Source organism: Pan paniscus, chromosome 11, assembly GCF_029289425.2.
Source record: "Pan paniscus chromosome 11, NHGRI_mPanPan1-v2.0_pri, whole genome shotgun sequence".
NCBI lineage: Eukaryota > Metazoa > Chordata > Mammalia > Primates > Hominidae > Pan > Pan paniscus.
Window position 1 is genome coordinate 6,614,763 of NC_073260.2, and position 21,147 is coordinate 6,635,909.

Below are 21,147 nucleotides of genomic sequence, written 5' to 3' on the forward strand. Positions count from 1 at the left end.
CGTGTCTATTCTCCTCTTACTTTTTAGTGGAGAGCTCTGGCAGCAACCCAACTTACTATAATGAAATTCTTCAGAAGATGCCACTGCAATATTTATGCAAGGATTTAACATAATTTTGGAGTAATTAAAGTGTGGGTTTAACAACCACGGTGGCGGATTCTTTAGGCAAGGCAGCTGTGATTGGGGACGAAGGGTCTTTTGGAATCTGTGGAATTTATCTTTAGTCCTGGGAGGCAGCTGTGCCCTGTGTCCTTAGTGAGGCACACTGGAGGGTGGGAGCCGGCACACCCCCTACGTAACGGGGGACACAGAGGAGTCTGAGGTGGGGTCTAGCACACCGGGAGAGTGGGGGCACATAAGCAGGGTCAACCCCCGTCCCTCCTGCTAGCTGGCTTGAGTTCCGGCAGGTTCACTGTCCCTCTCCTGATCCTCACTGGAGATTTCAGGAAGGCTCCGCCAACTTCAGGGAACAAAGCACGATTATTTTACATCTGAGAACTTAGCGGAGCAGCACCGGAGAGTCCTAGATTCAGACGGCCCTGGAGTCCAGCCTGGAGGCAACACTTCACCTCTCAGAGCCCGAGTCTTTGCACCCTCGAAATGGGCACGATCACAGTACCGGGGTCGTGTACTTCTCACGAGGATTAAATAAGACAGCACGTGCGTGTAACGTGCTTACTACCAGTGCCTGGCAGGTAGGAAATATCAATAAAACAGTTTTGGTGCTGATTAATGGAAGGCAAAGGATTAAAATTAAAACCAAGAAGTAAAACACTTGTAGACAGAGGGATTCATGGAAAAGCTCCAGCTGCAGAAAAGGTTAAAACACAGGTTTCTCTGCAGCACGTTTATATAGATAGGTACATACATAGCAGAGAAGTCAAGGCTGGGGAATCTGGCGGTGGGTAGCGACAGTGCTGTGGCAGAGGAACACTGGAATGTGCTTATGTAACTTTTCACCAGAGACAGATTTTAAAGCAGCAGTTGTCACTGATGGAGACTGACTCTGAGAAAGGAAACCTCAAAATTAGCACACCTACCCGTGTCTCCACTGCCCTGTTTCCAGTGACCAGTGACGAGGAGATGCACTTGTCCCCCAGGTGACCCAGGGATCCTGGATCTGCACACCCTGCTCTCAGACCCGTGCCTGTGGGGCCGCCCGACGGCAGGTCAGGTCGCGAGCAGAGGCACATGGGTGGGCCCCCATGGCAGAGCATCTGCTGTGTTTCCTGCCTCGAATCTCTTCCAGCTGATCTGTTGCAGGTGGAGAAAGATGACATTGACTGCAGCTGGCTCTGAACCTGGGCCTCACAGCACAGCCCCGGGGAGCTAAAGCTACACACGCAGCCAGGGCTTGTGGCTTGAGCTGAGCAGTGGGAGGCCAGGGCCCCCCTCCTCCCCTTGTTCCTTCAGCGGAATCACAATGGAGTGCTGTGGCCAAGGGCACTGACACTGGAGAATTCACCTGGGTTTAGAGTCGTGGCTCCATCGCTTCTGGCGGGGGAACTTGGATTGGTTGCTGAACTCCTCTGTCCCTCAGTTCCCTCATCTGTTCTAATGACACCCCCGCCTCTCAAGCTTGTGATGAGGATGAAGTGGCCTCACGGAGGCTAATAGAAGAGCGCTGGTGTGTGGGCCCACGTGGGTTCTGTGTTGTTATTACACACTAAGTGTCCTGTCAGGATGCAATCTCGGGAAGCAGATGCTGAGACAGGGTCAGGAGTGAAGAGGAGTTAATGGGGAAGGCACACCTGTACCAGGAAAAGAGCCCAAAGTGAGGTGGGTGAGGAGCCATGGATCATGACGCAGACCTGGCGAAGCCCCTCAGAGGGCTGCGAGGGGCAGAAATGCCAGGTGCTGGTACCCCTGTCATGCTTAGTTTTTGGCCAAAGGTCACCCCAGGGTGTGACCTTGGTTCAAAAGCTTGGGTGAAAAATCCCTTGGTTGGCTAGCACCGTGGCTCACGCCTGTAATCCCAGTACTTTGGGAGGCCACGGTGGGTGGATTGCTTGAGTCCAAAAGACCAACCTGGGCAATATGGTGAGACCCTGTCTCTACAAAAACTGTTTTTAAAAATTAGCTGGGAGTAGTGGCATGTGCTGTAGTCCTAGCTGTTAGGGAGGCTGAAGTGGGAGGATCGCTTGAGCCCGGAAGGTCGAAGCTGCAGTGAGCTGTGATTGTGTCATTACACTCCAGCCTGAGCAACAGTGAGACTCTCTCTCTCTCAAAAAAAAAGTCCAAGTCTATCAACTCGTGGATGCATAAACAGAATGTGATAGATCCAAAGAATGGAGCACTGTTTGGCTGCACGAGGAATGAAGTTCTGATCCATGCGACAGTCTGGATGAACCTTGAAAACATCAGGCTAAGTGAAAGCAGCCTGGCACATTGGCCCTCGTGGATATTCTATGTAATTATGTGTTAAGTGCTTTCTATGGGTCATCTCATTTAATCCTTAAGACAATCTTGTGAAGTCCTCTTTCTTTTTATCCTAGATGGAGACTTGGAGAGCCATGTCTTGTGAAATGTGCAGAATAGGAAAATCCGTAGAGACAGAAAGTCCTTCAGTGCTTGCTTAGGGCTGGGAGCTGGGGGAAGGGGAAGTGACTGTTCATGGGTACAGGGTTTCCTTTTGGAGTGATGAAAATGTTCCATACTTAGATTGTGTTGATGATGGCACAACTCTGAATATACTAAATCCATTGAATTAGACTCATTACAGGGGTGAATTATAGCTCAGTAAAGATGTAAAAACAAAAACAAAAACTAGGGCTCAAGACCCTCACGATGCTTCAGCTGGAGGCTGCGGTGACCCACTCCTTACAGCTGAGCCTCAGGCTGTTTCTGGAAGGGGGATCTGAGTGGGGCCTCTTGGTATTGGCCACACCTCAGGACACGGAGGAAATGTTCACCAACCCAGCCGTTTTTGGGGGGCTGTTGCTGACCAATGGATCTTGACTGGCGTCCAAACAGAGCGACTTCAGTGTTGATCAGTGTTCCCACTGTCAAGCTAAGTGGTTGTTAGAGCTCGGAGTACCAGGTAGAAGGCGTGGTGCAGTGCCCAGCGAAGATGGTGGGTTTCCAGGAGCATGCAGGAACTTTGTCTGCACTGACTGCTAACTCCCAAGTGTGCACAGGCATGAAGGAGCAGTGTCGGGGGGATTCGGACACAGGCCCTGCCTGGAACCAGGAAAAAGACCCGGCCAGAGTTTTTAAAGTGTGCTCCTGTGCCCCATACCTGCATCTGAGAGCTGCTGGTGCAGATGGTGCCGTGACCTGGCACAGACTGGCTGGGCTTGCCGTGGGTGATTCAGCTTGCCCAGGGTGCCCCCAGGAAATGGGGGGAAAAGGCACTCCCACCCATGTGGCAGGAAGGCTGGGTGGCCAGGTGCCACTTGGGAACACGCAGATGATAGTGAGGGTCCTCAGACTGGGGATAGGACCCCCAGGCCCACCATCTTCTGAGAGCAGGACAAACACACCAGATACCACCTCAAAGAAGTCTTCTGGACACTAGGATTGGTCAACTCTTCTGCATCCCCATCCATCAACGAAGGAGCCAAATGCATCTGATGAGGAGTGCAGCCCTGGAGATGAAGATGACCGTTCATCAACCGTACTTTCCAAGGCCTGGGTGGGTTCCTCGCCTGGACCCACTGTGCAGGTGAGGGATGCAGCCCCAGAGTGGGGCGGGGGGTGCTCAGCTCTAAGACTGGAGGAGGCCAGAGGTGCACAGGTCTCTGTTCATCATCCCCATATCCAAACGGGGAGCCGACCAGAGCCAAGTCCCACCCATTCCAGCTGCTCATTCCACTGCGTAGTCGGGAACCTTACTTCTTCCCTCTCACCTCCCTAGAAATGTCTATTCCATGTCTCACACCTCTGGAGAAGGCTCAAAGCAAGTAACTCAGCCCACCACACACGGCCACTAAGGGCAAGATGAGCTCCGTGATGGAGAGAACTGGTACCCCCACGTGGTTATGGGCACGAACTTGGGAGCAGACAGTCCTGGGTTCAAGTCTCTGCCTCTTTTTAGCCAAATAACCTTGTGCGGGCATGTGCTCTTTCTAGGCCTCATTTGTTTCCTGATGTGAAAAGTAAGCTTAATCCAGCACCCAGACCTCATTTGGCTGTTGTGAGGATTACACAAAACCAGACATTTACAGCACCTGGCTTCAAACACGGTGCCTGATAAAAAGTGGCTGTCTGACCAGTACCCGTGTTGGTAAAATGGGAACAGTAATCCCTGCTCCGCCTTAGAGGGCTGCTGTGGCAGGGGCGTGCTAGAACTGGCCTGCACCAGCTGCTGAGGTGTGAATGTGCACTTCTCTTCCACATTTAAGGATGCCATGTTGGCAGCTTGAAATTTACTAGATGGGGATATTGGCAAATGCTACAAATCAGGGGTCGTCCCTCCTCACTGCCAAAAGCTGGTTTACCAGCATGCCACTGTGTGGGAACCGAACAAGAATGCGTGCTTTGCCCCGCAAGGTAAGGGCCTTGTTCTGCCCCTACTTTATAACACCCCCGCCCCCAATCAACCTGCCTTCCTCCCCCTTGGGGCCTGGACCTAGTTTATAGAAGGCAGGGCTGTTGCTGTTGGTACACAGAGCATTTCTCTTTTCTTCCTGACTTCCATGTTAGTAGAAGTTGACTTTTTTATTTTATTTTAATTGTTTTTAGTGAGAGGGTCTCACTGTGTTGCTCAGGCTGGCCTCAAACTTCTGGCCTCAAGCAGCCCTCCTGCCTCAGCCTCCCAAGTAGCTGGGATTATAGGCATGAGCCACTGTGCCTGGCTTGAAGTTGACTTAAAAAACAAAACAAAACAAAACAAAAACAACTCTGGCTTATTTCTCTTTACAAAAATCATATATGTTGTAAAAAGTTTTTTAAATATATGGAGCTAAAAAGAGAAAGATAAGCAGGAACAATCTTTTTTTTTTTTTTTTTGAGACAGAGTCACTCTCTGTTGCCCAGGCTGGAATGCAGTGACATGATCTCAGCTCACTGCAACCTCTGCTTCCCAGGTTCAAGCGATTCTCCTGCCTCAGCCTCCCAAGTAGCTGGGATTACAGGCATCTGCCATCACACCTGGCTTATCTTTAGTAGAGACGGGGTCTCACCGTCTTGGCCAGGCTGGTCTCAAACTCCTAATCTCAGGTGATCCACCTGCCTCGGCCTCCCAAAGTGCTGGGATTATAGGTATGAGCCACCACGCCCAGCCCAGAAATAATCATTCTTAATGTTACAGTCTTTTTCTTTTCTATACATTTTTTTTAGTGGGATCAAACAGTATTACCTGATATATAACCTGATTTTTTAAATTAACAATATGTCAGGCCAGGCATGGTGGCTCATGCCTATAATCCCAGCACTTTGGGAGGCTGAGGTTGGAGGGTCACTTCAGCCCAGGAATTCAAGACCAGCCTGGGCAACATAAGAAGAGTCTCTACAAAATTAAAAATTAAAAAGTTAGCTGGGTGTGGTGCGCACACGTGTGGTCCCAGCTACTTGGGGGACTGAAATGGAAGGATCACTTGAGCCCGGGAGATAGAGGCTGCAGGCAGTCATGATGGCTCCACTGCACTCCAGCCTGGGGGGGCAGAGTGAGACCCTGTCTCAAAAAAAAAAAAAAAAAAAGTCATGAACATATTTCTGCGTTGTTTGTTGTAATAGTGTCCACCAATGACCAAGTGTATCTCCTGGATTACTTCCTTTGGAAACTATCCTTGCCTCAAACGAGACGTTGCCCAAGGGAAACATCCCTGAACTTCCCCTCCCATCCCAGTCTAGCTAGAAATGGACAATAGTTTCGTTAGAGCAGCAAACTGTGGTCTGAACAAAGTATTATTTGCATTCTTATGAATGTTTGAATTTACCCTGAGCTATAAAGGACATATTTATTGTGATCAAATTGTACCGATCAACAGAAAAGGAGGCACTTGGTTTTAAAACTTTTTTAAATTAAAAAAAAAGAAGAGTTGAACAGTCATTGGGAATAAACTTGAAGATGTGAAAACTGCCCATGTTAAGATACTTAGGCCGGGTGCGGTGGCTCAAATCTGTAATCCCAGCACTTTGGGAGGCTGAGGCGGGCAGATCACGAGGTCAGGAAATCGAGATCATCCTGGCTAACACAGTAAAACCTCATCTCTACTAAAAATACAAAAAATTAGCCGGGCGTGGTGGCACACACCTGTAGTCACAGCTACTCGGGAGGCTGAGGCAGGAGAATCACTTGAACCCGGGAGGCGGAGGTTGCAGTGAGCCGAGATTGTGCCACTGCACTCCAGCCTGGGCGACAGAGTGAGACTCTGTCTCAAAAAAAAAAAAAAAAAAGTAATTCAGCAATGGGAAATCTTGTGCTAAGCACTTAGCACATGCCAGGAATGAAGGACTCAGCGCCCACAAGGCTGTCCCAGCACCTGTGCTCAGACCGCCCACACCCAGGGTACTCAGAGGCGGAGTGTTTTCAATTTATTTGCTTGTTGTATCCTTTTCTGGTCTTATTGTACAATCCAGGACTCACAGTTTGATGATGACTAGTAGAAGTGAGAGTGGACATTCTTGCCTTGTTCTCAATTTTAGGGAGAAAGTGTTTAGTCTTTGGGCATTAAGTATGATCTTAACTATAGTTTTTAAGTAAATGCCCTTTATTGGGTTGAGGACTTTCCCTTCTATTTCTAGTTTGCTGAGAGTTTTTGTTAGGAATTGGTGTAAAATTTTGTCAGATCTTTTTCCACATCTGTTGAGATGATTATAAACTTTTTCTTCTAATGATACAGTAAATTACATTGATTGACTTTTGAATGTTAGCTTTCCATTCACAGGCTGAATCCCACTTGGTTGTGATGTATTGTTCTTTTTATGTAATGCTAGATTAATTAAATTTCCTAATATTCTGCTGAGGATTTTTGCATTTGTGTTTATGAGGGATGTTGGTCTGTAGTTTTAATGTCTTTGTCTGGTTTTTGGTATCAAGGAAAAGCTGACGAATAAAATCAGTATTCCTTCCTCTATTTTCTGAAAGAGTTTATGTAGCATTTGCATTATAGTTTGTGTAGAATTAATACTGTCATATGGTTCATTGTTTTGTCCATCTGTTTATATGTATACATGCATGTATTCAGAACCTCATTAAATTGTAAGTTTATTCAAGGTCAGAGAACTTCTCTCCCCCAGTTGCCTTCATTATAATGTCTACTAACTACTTGTGTTTGTGTGTGTGTGTGTTAAATATATATAACATAAAGTTTACTATTTTGACCATCTTTAAGTGTAAGTTTAGTAGCATTAAGTACCTTCACATTGTTGTACAAACATCACCACCGCTCATCTCCAGAACTTTTTTGTCATCCCAAACTGAAACTCTAGACTCATTAAAACACTAATTCCCAATTTCCCCTTCCCCCTGCCCCTGGAAGCCCCATTCTACTTTCTGTCTGTATGAATTTGACTACCCTAGGGACCTCAAAAAGTGGAGTCATACAATGTTTGTCCTTTTGTATCTGTCTTATTTTACTTAGCATAATGTCTTCAAGGTTCATCCAGGTTTTAGCCTGTGTCAAAATTTTATTCCTTTCTTTTTTTTTCTTTTTTTTTTTGAGATGGATTCTCACTCTGTCGCCCAGGCTGGAGTGCAGTGGCACAATCTCTGCTCACTTCAAGCTTCGCCTTCCGGGTTCACGCCATTCTCCTGCTTCAGCCTCCGGAGTAGCTGGGACTACGGGTGCCCGCCACCGTGCCCGGCTAATGTTTTGTATTTTTAGTAGAGACGGGGTTTCACCGTGGTCTCGATCTCCTGAGCTTGTGATCCGCCCACCTCGGCCTCCCAAAGTGCTGGGATTACAGGTGTGAGCCACCGCGCCCAGCCCAAATTTTATTCCTTTTTAAGACTGATTGGCCAGGCACAGTGGCTCACGCCTGTAACCCCAACACTTTGGGAGGCTGAGGTGGGCGGATCACCTGAGGTCAGGAGTTTGAGACCAGCCTGGCCAACATGGTGGATCCCCGTCTCTACTAAAAATACAAAAAATTAGCTGGGCATGGTGGTACCCACCTGTAATCCCAGCTACTCGGGAGGCTGAGGCAGGAGAATTGCTTGAATCCGGGAGGCGGAGGTTGCAGTGAGCCAAGATCGCACCATTCCACTCCAGACTGGGGGACAAGAGCGAGACTTCGTGTCAAAAAAAAAAAAAAGACTGAATAGTATTTCATTGTATGTACAGTCATGCACTGCATAACAACATTTTGGTCAATGACAGACCACACATTCAATGGTGGTCCCATAAGATTCTGATACCCTATTTTTACTGTGCCTTTTCTATGTTTAGATATGTGTGGATACACAAGTACTTACCATTGCATTATAATTGCCTACAGTATTCAGTGCGGTAACATGCTGTACAGGACTGCAGCCTAGTTGTGTGGTAGGCTATACCAACTAGGTATGAGTAAGTGTACTCCATGGTGTTCACAAAACAACACATTTCTCAGAACGTGTCCCTGTTATTAAGCAACGCATGACTGTATAGACCACATTTTGTTTATCCATTCATCTATTGATGAACAGTTGGGTTGTTTTCACCTTTCGGCTGTTGCGAATCGTGCTGCTAAGAACACTGGTGTACAAATACCTGTTCAAGTCCCTGCTTTCGGTTCTTCTGGTTATGTCCTCCGAAGTGGCACTGCTGGGTCGATGTTTAATTTTTCGAGGAGCCAGCACAGCATTTTCCACAGGAGGTGCACCATGCTGTATTGCCAGCAGCGATGTGCAAGAGCGCCAATCTCTCTACAGTCTAGCCAACACTTACTTTATGGGGTTTTTTTAAATGTGTAATAGTCATTCTACTGAGTGTGAAGTAGTATCTCCCTGTGGTTATGTCATATTGCTTTGTGTAGGGTTTTGCAATCGTGGAGGCTTATTGGTTAAGATCAAGAAGCCAACACAGTCAGGCCCCTGCCTCTGGGCAGAACTGGGCATCATATTTGCAGTCAGTTATTGTACATCGTATCTCTCAACTTACCCAATCCGTCCATGGATCCAGAGTAAATTTCACCCTCAGTTTCTAGTGATGAAAGCAGGGGATGAGCTTCAAGGTCATTGAGGAAGGAGGCTTCCTGTGTTCTTCAAACAGAATCTCAGGCAGTGTGGCCAGAGTGGGCGTTACCAGGGTGGGTCAGGGGATCCCAGTTGTCATTGGATACCTGACACCAATGCTCAGAGTGACAGAGTATGAACCCCTCAGCTCTCTGGGACCCAGTAGACTAAGTAGATTGAATCAGGGCAGTGGTGCTCAACCCTGGCTGCACATTGCAGCCACCCAAGGAGCTTTTATTTAGTTAGTTATTTAGAGATGGAGTCTTGCTTTGTCGCCCAGGCTGGAGTGCAGTGGCGCGATCTCCACTCACTGCAACCTCCACCTCTTGGGTTCAAGCGATTCTCGCGCTTCAGTCTCCTGAGTAGCTGGGACTACAGGCGCATGCCACCATGCCTAGCTAATTTTTGTATTTTTTAGTAGAGATGGGGTTTCACCATGCTGGCCAGTCTGGTCTCAAACTCCTGACCTCAGGTGATCCGTCCATCTCAGCCTGACAAACTATTGGGATTACAGGTGTGAGCCACCGTGCCCAACCTATTTATTTATTTAGACAGGGTCTTTCTCTGTCACCCAGGCTGGAGTACAGTGGTGTGATTGTAGCTCACTGCAGCCTCAAACTCCTGGGCTCAAGCGACCCTCCCACCTCAGCCTCCCAAGTAGCCAGAACTATCGGTGCGCCACCACACTGGGCTAATTTTTAAAAACTTTTTGTAGAGATGAGGTCTCACTATGTTGCCCAGGTTGGTCTTGAACTCCTGAGCTCAAGTGATCCTCCTGTGTCAGCCTTCCAAAGTGCTGGGGTTACAGGCGTGAGCACCACACCCAGTGAGGAGCTTGTAAAAATCCCATTTTCAGGCCTCACCCTGGACCAATTATACCAGAATCTCTGGGAGTGGTGCCCAGGCCTCAGTACGCTCAAAGCTCTTGTTGGTTTCAGGGTGCGGCCAAGGATGAGACCATGGATTAGAGCCATGGCTCCCATACCTGCCTGGGCATGAACATCACCCGAGCTTCTGACTTACGAATGCAGGTCTCCCAGCCCCTCACCTGGAGGTTTTGGTTCAGTAGCTCTTGGGGGAAGGGGTGCCTGCAATCTGTATTTTACGCAAGCCTTCCAGATAATTCTCAACACCAGACAAATCTTGGAAACACGGGTCAGAGTGGCCCTTCTCCAACCTTAATGTGTCTACAAATCACTGAGGATCTTGTTAAAACATGGACTCCAGTGGGTGGGCAGTGGGGCTTGAGATCTGTGTCGTTAATAAGCTCTGGGGAGGTGCTGAGGCAGCTGATCCAGGGTGCCCACCTGGAGCAGGGATTAGAGGCCTCCCAAAACACCTTCCACCTCCCTTCCAGAAGCATCCACCAGCCTGAAGTTCTGCAATCCCAGGGGCAGGTAGAGTGCCCGCCCCTGGCCAGTCCCGGCACCCACTACCCTCACCCACACCAGGAGGGTCTGCCCAGCACACCCTGTTTTGAGTATTCTTTGCTTTCACCATTCTCCCTTTCCTGGCTCTGTAATAAACAGCAGAAAACAAAAAACCAGTGGCTGGTGGCACGCACAGAGCAGTAGCTCTCAGCAGCGTGGCCTGGGCTGCCCCTGCACCCTGCCACCTGGCCCTCACATTGGGCGCAATGAGCCAGGATAATCAGAAGCTTCCAGCATGGAGCAGGGCCCTCCGCAGCGAGGCTGTCCCCAGCAGCGTGCTTCAAGCACCCATTTGGTGTCCTTGTGCGTCTCATCTTGCCAGCCTTTCACAAGCCATTCCCTTGAATGACGACAAGCAGTCTTGGTACGCTGGGTTAAAAGTCTTTCAAATGGGGCTTGTTTATGAAGCAGCTTCAATTATCAGGGATTTCCAAACCGGCTTCCTTTCTACTGGCGTCGGCATCCAGAGCCGCCAGCCGCGGTGACAGCCGTGTTTTGGTGTTGCCGTTGGGCCTTGCAGTACCGGGGGTGCGAGGGGGGCCGCATGTTCACAGCATCAGGGATGAAAGCCGCTGCGACACCTGCACTCCCTGTGTTTACACACTCCCCGATCTCGCATGTTTTTTTTTTTAGTGGCTGTTATTTTGCAGCACGTTGTGAATGGAAGTCATTATCAAGCACATGTGCAAGGAGGACGTGGCTTTTCATGGGCTTTTCATGGCTCCCGGCCGCTCCAGGCTGCTGGGGAAACAGTTGGGCTCGCTTCCTGGAGGGGCAGCTGCAGTTTTCATCAGGCACCAGTGAGGAGCTTCCTGGCGACTGGGCAGAAGCAAAGCTCAGCGAACAGCATGGGCAAAGTGAGAGAGAGAGAAGCAAGGCCACAGGAGAAGCTGGCCTCGAAGGAGAAAGAGATTGTGGCTCAGGGACTCATAGTTGTTTTAAGTTCACACATTTTCTAGAAGCAAGTGGCACTGGAAAAACTGGATATATGATGTGTTCTTTGGGTAACAGTTGCAGGAAACCCAGCCTAGGCAAGAGAAGAGGTGTATATATTCATACATACATGAATATATACATATTCATGTGCCTGAGGCTGGCTACAGGCACAGCTTGATCCAAGGCCCCAAACAATGTCTCTCACCATCTTTCTGCTCTCGTGGCGTGAACTTCATTCTCAGTTACGCTCTCTTTGGGTGCAGGCCCCAGGGAACCCCGGGCTTCCACTTCATTGCCTTTTCAGCTTCATCAGAAATGAGGCTCATTTCTCTCCAGCAACCCCTGGGGTGGCTTCTCATAGACCCGGCTTGGATCAGCCTTGCATTCTAAACAAATTCCTGTGGCCTGGAGGAGCCAGCACTCAGACTGGTGACCTCTGGGCCTCCCTCAGGCCCAGCCCTGCAGCCCTGGGGCAAACTAGTTCAGGAACCAGTCATAATCCTGAAAGATACAATCCTGAATGCCATAATCCCAAATGTTAAAATCCTGAAAGGTCAGAAATCCCTAATGTCTAAAATTCTGAAAATCACAATGCTGAAAGATCAAAATCCCGAAAATATAATTGTGGAAAAAAACATTGTGTAATTATTTAAAAGATGTTTATTTACATACAGAAAAGGGGATTTTTTTGAGATATTAAAAACACCACAGAGCACTTTGTAGGCCAATTTACACAATAAAATTGGCCGTAATAACTCAGGTACACTGAGCATAAACACTCAGGTACACTAATAACTGTCACACGGGTATTACAGTTTTGAGCAGATGAACCATCTTCATAAAGAAATAGGTTAAAAATGAAATATATAAATGCATATTACCATGGTTGGTCATTGTGGGAACCCAGCTTTATAACTGTGGTCATCTGAAATACCATGACAGACCACCTACCTTTGTTTTTTGTTTTGTTTTTCAGAGACGGGGTCTCGCAATGTTGCCCAGGCTGGCCTTGAACTCCTGGGCTCAAGGGATCCTCCCACCTCAGCACAACCTAAGTCTTTTGACAGGATTGACCAAAAACCCAGATGGGTCAGCACCACGTATGTAGTCATCCAGAGAGCTGAGCTCTCGAGAAACTTTATCCTTCTCAAATGCAGTTGCATAAATAGGACATCTCGTCATTTACTGAGGAAGTTTTAAACTTTCCATGTCCATATGCAGTGCTCACACACACTCAGCCTTGTGATAAGCCCTTTCATGAAATCAAATTTCTGATGTCCACAGCAGCAGAAGCACAGCCTGTCCAGCCCTCAGAGAGAGACCAGTTCGCCTTCTGTGTTGGTTCTCTCCAGAAACCTGGCTGATTACACAGGGTGCGCCAACACTGAGGGCAGGGCAGGGCTTCCCCACCCACCCTCTCAGACTCACAGCTCTCTCCTCTGGAGACACCTGCACAGACACGCCCAAAAGAATCCTTTACCACGTTGCTAGGCGCTCCTTCATCCAGTCAAGGTGACACATAAAATTAAGTCCACAAGTCCACCTATTGTCAACTTGGCACCCATAGCCACCTCCTGACACCATACTTAGTTTCCAAGATGATGCAGCTAGCCTGGGCACTGCTGAAAACACACAAATCACTCAGAATTCGGCTTTCAGGATTTCCACATTTAGGATTTTAATCTTTTGAAATTGTGATTTTCAGGATTTTAGACATTAGAATTTAGACTTTAGGGATATTGAGCTTTCAGGATTTCGGCGTTTGGGATTGTGACATTTGGGATTGCTCTTTCAGGATTATGATCCATACCCGGGAGTTCCAGCCAAGCCACAGGGAGGCGAGGGGGCCAAGGTGGCTCCCAGAGGGAATCAGGAGAATGAAAAGGCGTCTACAAGCCAAGGAGAACAGTTGAGTGTGAGGACAGCGTGCGGGATCGGGGGCAGCCCCGGCTTTGCCGAGGCCAGGTCCCTCATCTCACTGTAAAACATGAGGTTTTGGCTCAGATTCATAGTGATGTTTAAGGACCGGCACCCCTCTGAGAATCTGATGAGCCCACCCAACACCCAGTAGGGCACACATTCTCCATGTAGTCAGCAGTTTGTATCTAATTTCCGGGGCTCACAGGACCTGTGGGGAGCCTGGCTCAGAATCCCTGGCCCAGGTGTTTTCCAAGGCAGTGGATTCCAGTGACCAGGGCCACACTGGGCTCCCTCCAGTGCCCCTGACTGAGCAGTTCTGGGCGAGGGGCATAGGCATCCACCATCAAAGGCTCCTGACGGGATTCTGATGCAACTGGCCCCTGGGAATTACGTGTCTAAGATCCCGCCCAACCCTAGGATTTTAGATCACTCTCTGTTCTACCAGTTAGATGAGTTTTTTTGGCAGGGATGGAAAAAAAAAAAAAAAAAACAGGCAGTGGGCAGAGACTTTAAAAAGAATTCTAGGCCTGGATACCATGGGTTGGTTCATTTCTTCATTCCTTCACACGCATTTCCTGGGCACGTGCTGTTATTGCTCTGGACAGAGCAGGTGACACCTGTGCCCCAAAGGCTGGTCTGGGCCCCGTGGGAACCAGTGTCCCATTGGACCTACCAAAGCGTGGCCTCTTGGCAGCCCGCTCAACACATCTGGAGAATTCCAAGGATGTCAGTGAGGGGCTGCTTTTGTTCACTGACTTGGAGGAGGCAGTCTGAAACGAACAGAAAAGCCTCCCACCGTGTTGTCAGCTTGGCACCCATAGGCACCTCCTGAAACCATATTTAGTTTCCAAGACAATAACAAGGTCATAGTCCCGCCTAACATGACGCAGCTAGCCTGGGCACCGCTGAAAACACACGACTCTCAGAATTCGGCTTTCAGGATCTCCACATTTGGGATTTTAATCTTTCGATCACTCTTTTGATTTAGTCTTTTGATTATGCTAGGAGGGAAGGAGGGAGGTCTCATTTGTGTGTGTTTTCTCCGCACGTAGAGGTGCTTCTGGCCTGAGTTTACTTTCTTGAAAGTGAAATGAATACAAGGCTTTGGGTGCACAGGGAGTGTTTGTTGTCACTGATGTTTTCTTGTTGTCGTTGATGTTGTCACCAACTTTGGCCCCAGTAGAAACTGCACATGCCAGTCATAGGACCTGTCAATGTCGTCAAGGAGGAGACTCTTAAATGTAGTGCCTAAATTCCATCTGGTGAGCTGGCAAACACTGGAGCTTCCTACTGTGTCCGACACACAGCCAGCACTTGATAAATATATGTATAAATGAATTAAAGGACAAATGAGCAAATAGTGAGCAATGGAATGTTCTAGAAGTTATTTTTAAAAAATGAACCAGATGGTTTAGCGCTAGAAGACCTGGCTTAGCTCTGTGGGTGGGAGCTCCTAGGTCTTGGCTCATCCCCAGCCCCACCTCTCCCAGCCAGAGCAGCCACACCTCTTCTCATTCTGTTTGTTCACACACTGTCCCAGGCAGGGCTCCTCAGCCATGCACTTGACATTTGGGGCCAGATCATTATTTGAGGTGGGTGCTGTCCTGTACATTATAAGGTGCTTTCCAGCATCACTGTCCAGCTAGGAAAACAAAACATGTCTCCAGACATTTTGCCAGATGGTTTCTGGGGAACAAAATCACCCCTGGTGGAGAACCACTCTCCTAAGGTCTTATATAGGCCAGATATGGTGGCTCATGCCTGTAATCCCAGCGCTTTGAGAGGCTGAAGGGGGCAGATTTCTTGAGCCCAGGAGTTCAAGAACAGCTGGGCAACATAGTGAGACCCCCATCTCTGAAAAAAAGATAACAAAACTTATCTGGGTGGGGTGGTGCGCACCTGTAGTCCCAGCTACTCAGGATGCTGAGATGGGCAGATTGACTGAGCCTGGGAGGTCACTCCACTGCACTCCAGCCTGAGCAACAATGTGAGACCCTGCCTCTAAAAGAAAAAAAAAAAGTTTCATATAAAGTAAGTGTTCCATTGCCCTAAAAAGGGGGGTGGAGATTAAACCATTGGAACTAGGAGTTTGAGAGATGAATTCCCTGGTGCTCCCAGTCTGAGAATCATGAGAAGTGAGCCCTTCATCTCTTCTGCTGGGTTCTGATTTGGGCTTATTAGCAGGAGTGTCCTGCTCCTTTGGGTCCAGGGCTCCTTTGAAAAAGAGGAAGTGAGAAAGCTGAGAACAACCAACCTCCACCTCTCCAAGGAGGACAGGGGAAGTCAGGGAGCCTGAACTCCCAGGAAGGGTATCTAGGAATGGTGATTAAATTATAACAGCTGCCACGCTGGGGTACCGAGTCTGTGCAGACCTCACACTGAGCTTGTCACACACTTTATCTTGTTAAATCTTCAACACCAGGGAACTATAATTAACCCCATTTTGTAGTTGGGGTAACTGAGTCTGACAGAGGCTGGGTCAGTGGCCCAAGCTCACACAGCAAGTCCATAGTGGAGGTGAGAGTCTAGCCCAAGTCTGTGTGGCTCTAGAGAACAAGATGTTCCCCCAAAGCTCACCCAAACAATGACCCCCATCCCCGGGAGTCCCACCCCCAGGAGTGATGGGGGCTGAGAGCTATCCCTGAACCAGGGGAGCCTAGTGCATCCTTGCAGGGAGCCCTGCTGTCCCGCATCTGTCCCTGGTGACCTCCAAGTGTGGTATCCCAGAGCCCTGAGCAGTGGCTCCAGTGGCTCCACCCACATGCGGAAAATGATGCCCACCCTCGTCTGGGGTGATGAGAGTCAGCCTGGGTTTGCTCCCCATGACCATCTGCTTGTTCTTGTCTTAATTGCACCCAAAATCTAATGCATAGAGGTAACCAGGTGATGATACAGAGAGGTCAATCCCATTGAAAGAAGAGTTTGTTACTCACAGCTCCCAGGAAAAGGGGGACACACCATGCCATGCAGGACCTGGGGAGGCACCAGGGTTGGTCAGGTGGCAGCAGGAGTGAGGGGAGAGCATGCCCCAGAATGCAGACAAGTCACAGTGAGCATAGGACTGGGCAGTTTGAATAATTTTGCCAAGCTTGGTCTACAGGGATGGTCTCTAGTTGCCTGGCACCCAGCCCTGAGGTGATTTAGGGCAGGAAGAATATTGGTTTGGGGTGTGAGAGTCAGATGAAGGAAGCAGTTGGGGACACAGGCTCTGGAGTGGTTGGGTTGTACCTGAAAGGCAGGTTTGCAGGCACATTGCTTGCTGGCTCTAGGAATCAGCCAGCCCTGGGAGGAGCAGTCTCTCCAGGATTCTCAAGACCCCAGGATGTCACAGCATCATAAAATACAGGAAATAAAAACCATTATTAATATGGTTTATTTCCTTATAGGGTGTTTTTCCTGAATGTGCCATTTGATTCCATCATGGAGCGGCTGACTCTGAGAAGAATTGATCCAGTCACTGGGGAAAGGTTTGTGCTGTGTTCCTGGTGGTTGGCAGTCTGGGGGCTGCCAGGGGCCAGACCCAACTGAGTGACAAATGCCATGGTGGAAACACTGCAGGGATAACACTGGTGACCACTGAAGGACGATTATCAAAATGGACTTTATCCAACTGGCTGTTCTGTGCAATATCTGTTGACCCTCTTTGCCTGGAAGGATAACCAGGAAATTTATGTCTAAAGCAACACAATGGTGAAATGTTCACCCACTCTATCCTGGGATCAACAGCTTAATCCCAGCATGTGAAACAGCAGCCTTGGGTGGGCGTCACCTGTTTCCTCACTGGCCTTTCCTCGAGCCACGATGCATCCCAGTGGTGGTTGCTGTACAAACACATCCCCATGGGCACAAGTTGCCTTTGAGGCTTCCCATAGTTACAGGAGGTAGATTCCGAGTTTGATTCTGCAGTCTGACCAAATACAATCACTGCATTCATGTTGAAATGCAATGGAAACCCCACAATCACTAAGAGGCGGGTGTTGTCATCTCTCCTGACAGTCAGGGTCACATTTCTTGGTAGGGACGCAGGAGTGGGGTGGGGGGCGGCAGGAAGGAAGTGCAGGGATTTTTCTAAAATGTAGACCTGATTTGTCATGGGAGTTTTTAGCTTTCCCATCTCAAGTGCTGTGGCCTTCATGTCACCCTGTCCCTGCGGTCTCTCCCAACAGTGAATGGCTGTAGTACTTCCTTCCATCTCCACAGTTGCTGTAATGTCCCACTCCCTCATCTGACTGTGAGCTCCATAGGCACAGAGCCAGCGCCTGTCCTGCTTACCATGGCACTGTCAGCGGCAGATTTAACGCAGGACTCAGTGCAGATAAACATTGAATGGAAGGGAGGAAGAAGGAACAAGAGGCCGGGCACGGTGGCTCACGCCTGTAATCCCAGCACTTTGGGAGGCCAAGGCAGGTGGATCACCTGAGGTCAGGAGTTTGAGACCAGCTTGGCCAACATGATGAAACCCCTTCTTTACTAAAAATACAAAAATTAGCTGGGCAGTAGTGGTGCATGCCTGGGAGGCAGAGGTTGTGGTGAGCCAAGATCACGCCACTGCACTCCAGCCTGGGCAAGAGAGTGAGACCCTGTCTCAAAAAAGAAAAGAAAAAGGAAGAAGAAGAGAAAGGAAGGGAGGGAGGGAGGGAGAGAAGAGAGGAAGGATAGGGGAGGGAGGGGAGATAGGAAGGAAGGAGGGAAGGAAGGAAGGAGGGAAGGAGGGAGGGAGGAAGGAAAGAATTTGCCCATATATGATTGTATTCTGTCCTCCTATCACTGATCTCTCTCCCTCTCCCTTGAGCGGGAGCACATCTTGGATCCCTCTGTAGCTCCAGGGCCCATCAGTCAAAGGTGTGCACACAGCGGTACACAGTAGTAAATGTTTGGTGATGGTGGTGGTGGCCAGGACACCCCAAATTGGTCCACAGTAGAGTAGAGGGTCCCTTTCTCCCCTGCTTCCGGGCCAGGCCATGGGTCACCTGCTTTCCTTCCTCCCTTGCAGGTACCACCTCATGTACAAGCCACCTCCCACCATGGAGATCCAGGCTCGCCTCCTGCAGAACCCAAAGGATGCTGAAGAGCAGGTCAAGCTGAAAATGGACCTGTTCTACAGGAACTCGGCTGACTTGGAGCAGTTGTATGGGTCGGCCATCACCCTCAATGGGGACCAGGACCCATACACAGTCTTCGAATACATCGAGAGCGGGATCATTAATCCCCTGCCCAAGAAAATCCCCTGATGGGTTCAGAGCCAGGAGCGCCACCCCAGGGAAAGAGTTAATCCCCTGCCCCCAGCGCCCCAGCCTCGGCACAGCTCCCCTAAAAAGCCAATAAAGCCTGCTGGATACAGTCTCGTACGTCCTGAAGGTGAGGTGGCTGGAAGTTGGCCTCGTGTAGGGGTCTGGGGACACAGGACAGGTGAAGCCCACAGTGGTGATAAAATGGAGTGCAGGCCGGGTCTCTGGAGTCGGACCTGGGACAAATGGTGGCTCCAGCACCAACGCATGGTGTGTCCTTGGAGTCCCAACCCACAGAGCCTCTCTTCTCACAACCAACTTGAGGCTAAAAACCGTAGCCGCCTCGCAGGGTTGCTGTGGGATAAAGAGTGGTGATGCCGATAAAGATCTTAGCGCAGTGCCGGGCTCTGGAAGCACTCAACAAACACAGCTTTTAAAACACCCACCTTGGCCGGGTGCAGTGGCTCATGCCTATAATCCCAGCACTTTGGGAGGCCGAGGCGTGTGGATCACAAAGTCAGGAGTTCGAGACCAGCCTGGCCAATATGGTGAAACCCCGTCTCTACTAAAAATACAAAAATTAGTTGGGCGTGGTGGCTGAAGCCTGTAGTCCCAGTTACTCAGGAGGTTGAGGCAGGAGAATCCCTTGAACCCGGGAGGCGGAGGTTGCAGTGAGCCAAGATTGCGCCACTGCACTCCAGCCTGGGTGACAGAGCGAGACTCCATCTCAAAAAACAAAACAAAACAGAAAAACCAAAAAACACCCATCTCTTGGGCGGCGCCATCCAGCACAGCTCTCGGTAATGAAGAGCATGATCTCTATCTGCCTGTCCAATGTGGCAGCCACTAGCCATAGGTGGCTATTGGGTACTTGAAAGTGACGAGTGCAACCGAGGGGATGGTTTCAACATTGTATTTAATTTTCACAAATTTAAATAGCCAACTTGCGGCTCCAGACAACAGGCGTAGCTGTCTGCCTCTAGAGAGATGTAATGCAGTGTTTGATGGATATAGCACAGTTCTTGACAGATGTAGCTGTTTCTTTAGACTTGCTTCTTCAGGTCCCACGAAGTGAAAAGAAATGGTCTCTCTAGGGTCTGCAAAGCACACAGGGCCCAGGAGCAGACGCCAGAGGGACAGTGACATCTTAGGCTGATGGAGCAATCGATCCTCTTCTCCCATTATTTCCTTTGACCTTCCAAATGGTCTTCATTAGGTAGGTGCTTGGGGGTTCCCCCAGCGACACGAGGACACTAAGACCACAGAGGGTAAGTGCCATGCCTGAGGTCACCTGGATCCAAGGCTAGACCTGAACCCAGTGCTCTGGGCAACACCCGTGCTCTGCCTACCTGGCCTCAGCAGCCCAGGCCAGCCTGGGTTCTAGCCTCTGGGGCTGTGGGAAGCTTGGGAGTCTCGGCCTGATGGCTAAAGCCCCTTCTAATCTAGGGTAGCCTAGAGCCCTTCCAGCAAAGATCTAACCCTCGCACCAACCATGGTAGCCAAGGACCAGGCCAGCCAGGCATGGATCTCAGGAATGATCAGAAATCAGATGTTCTGTCTGCTCTGTGAACTGTAAGCCTCTGGGGTTTGTTTTTTTGTTTGTTTTGTTTTGTTTTGAGATGGAGTCTCACTCTGTCACCCAGGCTGGAGTTGGAGTGCAGAGGCGGGATCTCGGCTCACTGCAAGCTCCGCGTCCCGGCCAGCCAGCAGCTCCCATGAGCTGAGCCAAGCTTCCTGGGCCCGCCTCCTTTGCTTCTGCCCTGGTTGCAGGCAGGCTGAACGCCAGGCCAGCCCGGGCCCTCTCTGAGGGGCCTTCTCCAGAGGTCGTGCCTCCTGCACCTTCCCTGTGCCTGGCGGCTCAGTCTCCACACTGCCTCCCTGCCCTGCTCAGCCACTGGATACCACCTCCTGAAACTCCATCAGGGGCCTCCCCTGCCCAGGGCTCAGTTCTTCCCAAAGCCCCCCAGGGGAACAGGGTGTGTACCCTGAACTTTCTCTGACAATGTGCCCCTGCCCAAAAAGCCTCCATCCAGCCTCAGGAGGCCCCCGTTACAGTCTGCACGTCCAGGCTGTAAATGCCCCATGCTGGGTGATGAAGCTCTGCCCCTTGGACCAGCCCGCAGGCTGGAGGAGACAGTGGACCTCAAAGCTGGCCAGCACAGGCCTGGCTCTGGTCACTTCCCTCTGTGGTTCTCCCCTTCTGCCTGGCATTCCTGGTCCCTAGAAGGGATCTCAAATGAAACACCATTTGGATGTAAATCCTTAGTGATTACATCATTTATTCAGTGATAATAAATGCTTTAGTCCCAGCTACTCAGGAGGCTGAAGTGGGAGAATGGCACGAACCCGGGACGCGGAGCTTGCAGTGAGCCGAGATCCCGCCTCTGCACTCCAACTCCAGCCTGGGTGACAGAGTGAGACTCCATCTCAAAACAAAACAAAACAAACAAAAAAACAAACCCCAGAGGCTTACAGTTCACAGAGCAGACAGAACATCTGATTTCTGATCATTCCTGAGATCCATCCCTGCCCT

General features: G+C 49.7%; 1 protein-coding gene across 4 annotated transcripts in view; it reads left to right on the forward strand.

Moving 5' to 3' along the window:
* Window positions 1–19,004, forward strand: part of AK8 (adenylate kinase 8) — a 152,745-nt gene extending 133,741 nt beyond the window's left edge. For 3 of the 4 annotated variants that reach the window (XM_034929370.3, XM_034929371.3, XM_008975992.4), the window contains exons 12-13: window positions 16,773–16,853; window positions 18,380–19,004. In XM_034929370.3, the coding sequence (XP_034785261.1) occupies window positions 16,773–16,853; window positions 18,380–18,617 (319 nt within the window). In that variant the 3' untranslated portion in view covers window positions 18,618–19,004. The remainder of the gene's footprint in view (window positions 1–16,772; window positions 16,854–18,379) is intronic. The other variant, XM_003822412.5, reaches the window with a different exon arrangement.
* Window positions 19,005–21,147: the final 2,143 nt, after the last annotated feature.